Source organism: Phocoena phocoena, chromosome 3 (genome assembly GCF_963924675.1).
Source record: "Phocoena phocoena chromosome 3, mPhoPho1.1, whole genome shotgun sequence".
In the NCBI taxonomy this organism is placed as follows: Eukaryota; Metazoa; Chordata; class Mammalia; order Artiodactyla; family Phocoenidae; genus Phocoena; species Phocoena phocoena.
This window is the reverse complement of record NC_089221.1, coordinates 153,094,300-153,103,328: the sequence shown is the minus strand read 5'-3', so window position 1 is coordinate 153,103,328 and position 9,029 is coordinate 153,094,300. Positions and strand designations below refer to the sequence as shown.

Here is a 9,029-nt window from a genome sequence, read left to right as displayed (position 1 = left end):
TTGCCCGGCCAACAAATCTCGCGAGGTTTGAGTACTGCAGGCTGCGTTGCTGTTCTGACCCTTGCCGTTCTTTCTCGTCGACGCTGCTGGGACTTCGGAGCTTGTGCAGTGGATTCGGAAGTCGGTCGCCGGTTCCACCGCATACCCCTCCCTCCGGGACAGGCTCGTGCAGGCCTTGGCTCAGGGTTTTCACCTTGCTCCGGTCAGCATTTGACACCTCATTTCTTTCGCATGAAGGCTCTGTTATGTGGGAATATCTTCTTCATTTCACTAGCAGGGCAACATTTGTTGCCTTTTGAATTCCAGCTGCTGACCCCCAGCCTAGACTTCCCCCTAAACTTCACTCCAAAGTAACTGTCAAAAGCCAAAATTTAATCTTCCAACCCCGCACCTGCTCCTTCCCCAGTCTTCTGGAGCCACTATGTCTTGGCGTGGTTATTGTAGCATCCTTACTGGTCTCTTCGCTTACCCTTAAGGTATTCCCAAAACAGCGGCTCCAGCGATCCTCTTATAACAGGCCATATCATGACACCCCGGTGCTCAGATTCTCCAAAACTTTACCATCTTACTCTTTTTTTTTAAATTTATTTATTGTTGGCTGCGTTGGGTCTTTGTTGCTGCACGTGGGCTTTCTCTAGTTGTGGCGAGCGGGGGGCTACTCTTCGTTGCGGTGTGTGGGCTTCTCATTGAGGTGGTCTCTCGTTGCGGAGCACGGGCTCTAGGCACATGGGCTTCAGTAGTTGTGGCTCGTGGGCTGTAGAGTGCAGGCTCAGTAGTTGTGGCGCACAGGCTTAGTTGCTCCGCGGCATGTGGGATCTTCCAGGACCAGGGCGTGGACCCGTGTCCCCTGCATTGGCAGGTGGATTCTTAACCACTGCGCCACCAGGGAAGCCCTCGGTGGCTTCTCTTGTTGTGGAGAATGGGCTCTAGGCGTGTGGGCTTCAGTAGTTGTGGCATGTGGGCTCAGTAGTTGTGCCTCGCCAGCTCTAGAGCGCCGGCTCAGTAGTTGTGGCACAAGGGCTTAGTTGCTTTGTGGCATGTGGGATCTCCCTGGACCAGGGATCGAACCCATGTACCCTGCATTAGCAGGTGGATTCTTAACCACTGCGCCACCAGGGAGGTCCCCTATCTTACTCTTTGTAAAAGAGAAAGTCCTTGGGTTAGCCAACAGGGCCCTATACAATCTGACTTCTCTTAACCTCCCTGACGTCATCCTCTATTTTGTTAGCCTCCAATCCCTTCATTCCTGTCCCAGTTACCCTGGCCTTCTGGAATGTATTTCTCCCATATAGCTTCATGGCTCAGTCTCGCATTTCTGTATGCCCCTCCAAACACACTTCATATCCTCCTTTACTGCTTTATTTATTTTTTTCTCCTTAACACTTATTATCAGATATAGTATGTACTTCGCTTTTTATCTTGTTTATTGTTTGTTTCCCCACTGGAAGGCAAGCTCCAAGAAAACAGGAATTTTTGTCTGTTTTGTTCTCAGCTGAATCCCCAGCACATTGAAATAGAGCCTGAATCCTCATAGGTACATACAAAACATTTGTTGAGTGAATGAAACTTTTGATATTAAGTTATTCCAACCTCATTTATTCAAACACTTGTTGAGAGTTTTCTATGAGCTAGATGTTGTCTTAGGCATTGGAATACAGTGGTAAACAAGACAGACAGAGAATCTCTAGTAGAGTATTTTTTATTTTAGTGAAGGAGAGTGTAATAAACAAGTCAACAGGAGGAGAAAATAAAACAGGAATATATATTGGGTGAATGATAGGGGAGGAACATTAGTCAGGGTGGTAAGAGAAAGCCTCTGAAGAAATGACATTTGACCTAAGACCTGACTGATGAGAAGGGGATGGCCATGCAAAGAGCTGGGGAAGAGTGTTCCAGGCAGAGGAAATAGCAGAGGCTCTGAGGCAGGACTGAGCTTGCTGTATAGGAGGAACAGGAAAAAGGACAGTATGGCTGTAGTCCAGTGAACAAGGGGGACAGTGGTATCAGAGGAGGAGGAGAGAGATTTTTCTTGCCTGAGATCACACAGCTCATCAGTGGTATTTACTCATTTAGACTACAAATACTGAGGACCAGCTCTGTGTCAGGCCTCATGCCAGGCTCTGGAGCTTCCAATGCAATAGATGACTGATGTTTGTGAGTGCTTTATAGTTTATGAAGCACCTTTAACATACATTATAACGTTTAATCCTCAGGGTGGGTCTCTTATGATAGATTCTTATTTGACGATAAAGACAGAGAGGTGAAGGTTTTTATCAGGGTCACACAGCTAGTTAGTGACAGAGCCCAGTCACTGGTGTGCTTGAACACACCAGTCTTCAGACTGCAAATCCATGTCTTTTTGCCAATACCAGATGACCAGCCTAAAAACCGATGACTATATGTTACTTATTTATCTTAAAGAAGATTTCTAGTTACTCATATTTGCATAGCATGAATTGTTCAGGTAGAAATACCAAGGGATAGAGGGCGTTTTTGTCAAAGTCCCAGAACTCAAGCATATGTATTTTTTAAGCACTCAAGCATATGTATTTTTTAAGCACAGTGGAGCAAATCTTGAGAATGGGATACTTAAGATGCTATACATTATTGGAAATAATAATAAATAATCCCCATTTCCCCACTCCCAATCCAATTAGATGCTCAAAATAACTTCCATTTATTCTCCAATGAATGCTGTCACGATTTGTCCCCTGTGTCACTGAGGCAGAGTCCTGAGCTTCAGCACTGAGTGTCTGAACAGCCTGTGTCACCATTTTTCTGCTTTGAGTAAATGCTTCTAATATTGATCCAGGCCTGGACTCCTTATTGGGATCCAGCAGTGCAGGTGATGCCTTGTATTTGTGGGGCTTTTGTATTTCTTCCCTGTGGAAAATGAGAACCACTTCTCAACATGTTCTACTGTGTATTGTTGCTATGGGAGAAGAACAATCCCAGGGAAATGGCTTTGTGAAGGGACAGAAATTGGCCACAGTTCAGCAAACATTTCAGTTGAATAAACAGTGATTGTGTGTGTGTTCTTGGGCATGCAAACCCACACTACAGAGCTTTTTATTTGTTATTTATTTTTAAAATTTTATTTATTTTTTTATATTCCTTTTTTTTTTTTTTTGGCTGTGTTGGGTCTTCTTTGCTGTGCGCAGGCTTTTCTCTAGTTGCGATGAGCTGGGGCTGCTCTTCGTAGCGGTGCGCGGGCTTCTCGTTGTGGTGGCTTCTCTTGTTCTAGGCGCAGGTTCAGTAGTTGCAGTACATGGGCTCAGTAGTTGCAGCACGTGGGCTCAGTAGTTGTGGCATGTGGGCTCAGTAGTTGTGGCTTGTGGGCTCTAGAGCACAGGCTCAGTAGTTGTGGCACACGGGTGTGGTTGCTCCTTGGCATGTGGGATCTTTGCAGACCAGGGCTCGAACCCGTGTCCCCTGCATTGGCAGGCGGATTCTTGACCATTGCGCCACCAGGCAAGTCCTACAGAGCTTTTTAGTAAAATATGGTTCCTACTCTCAGGGAGATTAAATTCTGGAGATGAAAGTATCTACTTATACATGATATCAGAGAGTATATGTTAACTGCTGTAATGGAAGTGACAAGTGTTTTGATTGTGCCCAGGACTTAATTTATAGAGGTGACTGAGTGATGACACAGGAGTTCAATGCCATTGAAAGTTTTATTATGTGCAGTTCCCAAGAGGCCCATGCAGGGCCATATGGGGAAGCACCAAGGTTGGTCAGGAGGCAGAAGGTGTGAGGGGAGAGCATTGCCCAGAGCCTTTATTGTGGTTTCCCCAGGAAGGAATGGGTGAGGCAAGGTAAGAGGTTGGGTTGACTAGTTTGAATAATTTCAACAGTGCTCTGGGCCATAGGAGTGGTCCCTGGTTTTCTGGTACCTGGCCCTAGGGTGATTTAGGGTAGTGAGAATATTGGTTTGGTGTATGAGAGTCCATAAAGGAGGTGGTTAGGGATACTGGTTTGGATTGGTTGGTTTGCATATGAAAGGTGTGCTTGAAGGCAGTTGGTTTTCTATCTCTAGGAATTAGCAAACCCTGAGAGGGGCAGTTCCATCCTGGTCTGCAAGGTCCCAAGATGTCAAAGCATCATAAAATAAAACAGAAAATTAAAACAAAACAAAACAAAACATGAGTAATACAACAACCAAGGCTAGTGTGCATAGGGTGGGACAAAGAAGCCACAGTTGTGGGGATCATGATGGTTTCTGGGTTACCCCATATGATGCTTTCTACTTCTCATCTCTGCAAACACATCTCCAGCTGTTACAAGTGGCCATAGATTAGGTTTTACTAACAGGATATGAACAAGTGTTATTCGATTCGAACCTGAGATTAATCCAAAATAGCATGGGTGCTCCTCAGGGAAATTGTGGAAAACAGTTGCCTGTAGAAAACGACTTGCCTTCACTCTGCGGGGGTACATCTTTGCTACAATTCTAGTCTATTTCTCAGGCTAGGTCATTTTTATTACAGTGTCTTCAGGGCTGCATACAGGGAAGCAGTGTCTTCAGGGGATGCCAAGTTTTAATAAAGTGACTTTCCAAGGACAGATTGAGGGTATAGTGGAGTTTGCTGATCATAGATTGGGATTTCCAGAGGATTTTGAGAGGAGGAGGATTAGACTGGATTCAAGTAGAGCTTCCCAACTTTTTCTATGTAATAGCCCACTTTAAAAATGAGCATATCTGTATGGCAATTTAGGGTAAACAGATAAGACTGCTTCTTCTCATCACTCTAGTGGCAGTCTAGGGATTTCAACCATTTTAGGCCCTGCCAAGTTGCCTTGGGGAAGGAGGGGTGGATATTCAGAGCCATATGAGGTGCAACGGATGGCTATGATGTTCTGGACCCGGATGATGTCTGAGGCAAGCAGGATGGGGATTAACCCCAATAATCTCTGAGAAAAAAAACAGGCAGTCAGTTAAAGCTGTGAGGTACTCAGCTTGACATCAACTGCTCCATTCTGCACCCATGACCTCTGTGACCGTAGGTAAATTATTTTACATTTGTGACTCTGTTTCTTCATCTGTAAATGAGAAAATGATACCCATCTTAAATGGTGGTTGTGAAGATTAACGAAAACAATCTCTATAAACTACTTATCACCTTGCCTGGCACATAATAAATGGTAGTTGTTACCAGTTTATTCTGAAAGCTACATTTTCCTGGTAATTTAACAAATTGATACTACGTTTTAGTCTCCATCTTGGTGAAGACCCTATCACCTAAATCCTGCTTTTTAAAAAAAAATTTATAAATAAAATATTTATTTATTTTTGTCTGTGTTGGGTCTTCGTTGCTGCATGCGGGCTTTCTCTAATTGTGGTGAGTGGGGGCTACTCTTTGTTGCAATGTGCGAGCTTCTCATTGCGGTGGCCTTTCTTTGTCGCGGAGCACAAGCTTGTGGCTCGCAGGCTCTAGAGTGCAGTCTCAGTAGTTTTGGTGCATGGGCTTAGTTGCTCTGCGGCATGTGGGATCTTCTCAGACCAGGGCTGGAACCCGTGTCCCCTACATTGGCAGGCGGATTCTTAACCACACTGCACCACCAGGGAAGCCCCCTAAATCCTGCTTTTTTAGAACCAGTTTTAGATCCCACAATTCCTAGAACCAGTTTCAGTTAATAGTCTGTGCATTTGATTATGGATCAGAGTGATGTAGTCTAGTTTAATGTATCTAAGGAAATCTAGAGTGGCCTAAAATGATCGATGAAGTTCCACCATCTCTGCTGAAGAATTGCCAAGAAATCTGTATAGATATTGAACTGGCATAGTAGTTTAAGTCACATGAAATCAACAGGATTTACTTAGGACCTACTACATTTTGTGCCAGTGTCTTAATCCATTTAGGCTGCTATAACAAAATACCATAGATTGAGTAGATTAAATAACAAACATTTATTTCTCATAGTTCTGGAGGCTGGAATGTCCAAGATTGAAGTGCTGGCAGCTCTGGTATCTGGTGGGGACCTTTTTCCTGGTTCATAGATAGCCATCTCCCTCCATCCTCACACGTTAGAGAGGGTGAGGGAGCTCTCTTAGGGTCTCTTTTATAAGGGCACTAATCCCATGAATGAGGGTATCGCCCGCATCACCTATTCACCTCCCAAAGGGCCCACCTCTTTTTTTTTTTTTTTGCGGTACACGGGCCTCTCACTGTTGTGGCCTCTCCTGTTGCGGAGCACAGGCTCGGGACGCACAGGCTCAGCAGCCATGGCTCATGGGCCCAGCAGCTCTGTGGCATGTGGGATCCTCCCGGACCGGGGCACGAACCCGTGTCCCCTGCATCGGCAGGCAGACTCAACAACTGCACCACCAGGGAAGCCCAGGCCCACCTCTTAATACCATCACAGTGGGGTTTAGGATTTCAGCATCTTAATTTTGGGAGGACACAAGCAGTCTGTTTCAGTCAGGCGTTGTACTATACTCCCTCACCTACAGTACTTTAATGACTCCCCATCGCTTGCAGGACAAAGTTAAAATGTCCCACTGTGGTGTAAGAGGCCCATTATAGTCTGACTCTTTCCCTCTCCACTTCCTTCTTCTGATATTTTCCCAAGTGCCTTGTGCTCCACCCATATTGAAAGGACCTCAGCGCTGTGGTTTGTTCCCCGACTGGGGCATCTTTTCATACCTCTTTACCTTTACCTTTTTTTTTTTTTTCTTCATGCTTACAGGCAAATGTATTCAGTTCCTTTCCAGGCAGGACATAGTAAGGTATCTTATATGCTTGCTATTTCTTTTCCTAATCAAGTTTGGGACAACCTCTGAGGGTCCACTCACACTCCACGGTGAGCCATCTTGTACCACGTTCTGGTAAGTATCTTCCATAGGGGACAAAGGAATATTCTTGCTGACCTAGAGATTAGTCAAGGGGGGAGTGTGGTGGGAGAAGAGTTAATGTCTACTGTCTCTTCCGTTGCCGCTTTGCCATCAAGGTCATGGTGGGGCCATTATCCACTTGTACCAACAGATGCCTACAGAAGCCATTCAGATACGCCACGGCAGGGAGGAAGGCGAGGGAGAGGAGGACGAAGAGGAGAGGCTTTGCTATCCTATGACGGAGTGAAGAGGCCGCTGGCTGGAAAAACCAGGAATAAGGAAGTGAAGTCATCCTCTTTAGGATGCCATACCAAGCAGAAAGCCTCCGAAAAATCCACCAGTCACTAGAACATTCTTCTTCACAAACGACACCACCTCGTCTGCTTTACTTTTGACCTCCGCAGGTGTCTGGCTGCCCTTGCGGACCTTCAGCTGCTCCTTGGCTTTCTTCATGTCCCGCTCTACCCGCTTCCAGTCCACTTTGATGTAGCCAGTATGGTTTGCAAGCTGAAGCAGGAAAAATCCACCTCCCAGAGCTGTGGCAGCCAACCTTCCAACCTTCTGGAATATGAAACCAGTGCACCATCCAGTGACACCTCCAATTAACAGCTGGGTTGCCACGCTATACTTTTCAGCTGAAGGCCCAGATTCCTGCCCAAACAGCTTGCGCCACCATGGCTGCTTTTTAGCAAGTTCTGCAAGATCCAGTGACTCAAATTTTCCCTCAAAGTTTCCTTGACTGGCTGCGGCCATTTCGCGAGCTCGTCTCCTACCTTTACCTTTAATGCCCTTCCACCATATTACCTTGTCCATTTGACATACTTCTTGAAGTTTCACCTCAAATATCAGCAACAGTATTACTTACTATGCAGAAAAAAGTTGATAAAGCAGGACTGAGAGTGCTATCCTTTGAAAGTCCTGCTTTCAAGGTTGGGCTTTGGCTAGCATCTGGGAATTTGGATTTCAGGAGGGTTCCTAGCTACCCTAACATATAGGAGTGGATCACTGAGCCTAAACTGTGCTAGCAATATGGTTTATGCTAAACACCTTCTTTCCTTATGGGAGCCTGAAATTTTGGTACATGGTAGGCAGAGAGTGCCTACACGACTAACCCCTGATAAAAACCCTGGATTTCTAGGCTCTGGCAAGTTTCCCTGGTAGACAACACTTCACAAGTGGTATTATAGTCATGCTGGAGGAATTAATTATATCCTGTGTGACTCCACTGGGAAGGGACTCTTGGATGCTTGTGCCTGGTTTCCTTTGGACTTTGCCCCATGCCCCCTTTCCCTTCGCTGATTTTTATTTGTATCTTTTGGCTATAATATATCATAGCTGTGAGTGCAGTTATGCTCTGAGTTCTGTGAGACCTTCTAGTGAATTACTGAACCTGGGGACCCCTGACACACCTACTAGATGAAATTCTCCTTAACTTCTCCTCTCTTCTAGGAAGAAGTAAACAGCTCATTTCTCCATGCTTCTATCACCCTTTCTACTGCTTTTTCCTTATTTAAAAAATATTTTAAGTTCATATTTAATACATATAAAACACTACATATAAATTATAAAGAATGAAAATATAATGAACACTCATGAAGTCATCATCCAATCTGAGTTAGAACATTATCTATTACCCCATCTCTTCCTAACCATTATTTTGAATTTTGTATTTATAATTTCCTTGCTTTAAAAAAATTATAGGGACTTCCCTGGTGGTCCAGTGGGTAAGACTCCGTGCTCCCAATACAGGGGCCCGGATTTGATCCCTGGTCGGGGAACTAGATCCCGCCTGCATGCCGCAATGAAGATCCCACCTGCTGCAACTAAGACCCGGTGCAGCCAAAAATAAATAAATAAATAATCTAAAAAATTACGTATATGCCTAAACAACATATTGTTTAATTTTGTTTGTGTTTTTTTTTTTTTTTCGGTACACGGTCCTCTCACTGTTGTGGCCTCTCCCGTTGCGGTGCACAGGCTCTGGACACGCAGGCTCAGTGGCCATGGCTCACGGGTCCAGCTGCTCCACGGCTTGTGGGATCTTCCCGGACCGGGGCACGAACCCGTGTCCCCTGCATCGGCAGGCGGACTCTCAACCACTGCACCACCAGGGAAGCCCCCTGATTTTGTTTGTGTTTGAGCTTCATAAGCATGGTATCATACTACTGTTTGTATTTTTTTCTGTGATTTTCCT

General features: G+C 45.2%; 2 protein-coding genes across 2 annotated transcripts in view; one reads left to right on the top strand and one right to left on the bottom strand.

Annotated features, from left to right (window-relative positions):
- Positions 1–75: 75 nt before the first annotated feature.
- UIMC1 (ubiquitin interaction motif containing 1) overlaps positions 76–9,029 on the top strand; it is a 191,398-nt gene continuing 182,444 nt past the window's right edge. The window contains exon 1 of the mRNA XM_065873423.1: positions 76–202. The gene's annotated coding sequence lies outside the window, so the exon portion shown is untranslated. The remainder of the gene's footprint in view (positions 203–9,029) is intronic.
- Positions 7,113–7,598, bottom strand: LOC136121231 (FUN14 domain-containing protein 2). The gene has a single exon (XM_065875070.1). The coding sequence runs from the start codon at positions 7,586–7,588 to the stop codon at positions 7,133–7,135; it is 456 nt and encodes a 151-aa protein (XP_065731142.1). The 5' UTR covers positions 7,589–7,598; the 3' UTR covers positions 7,113–7,132.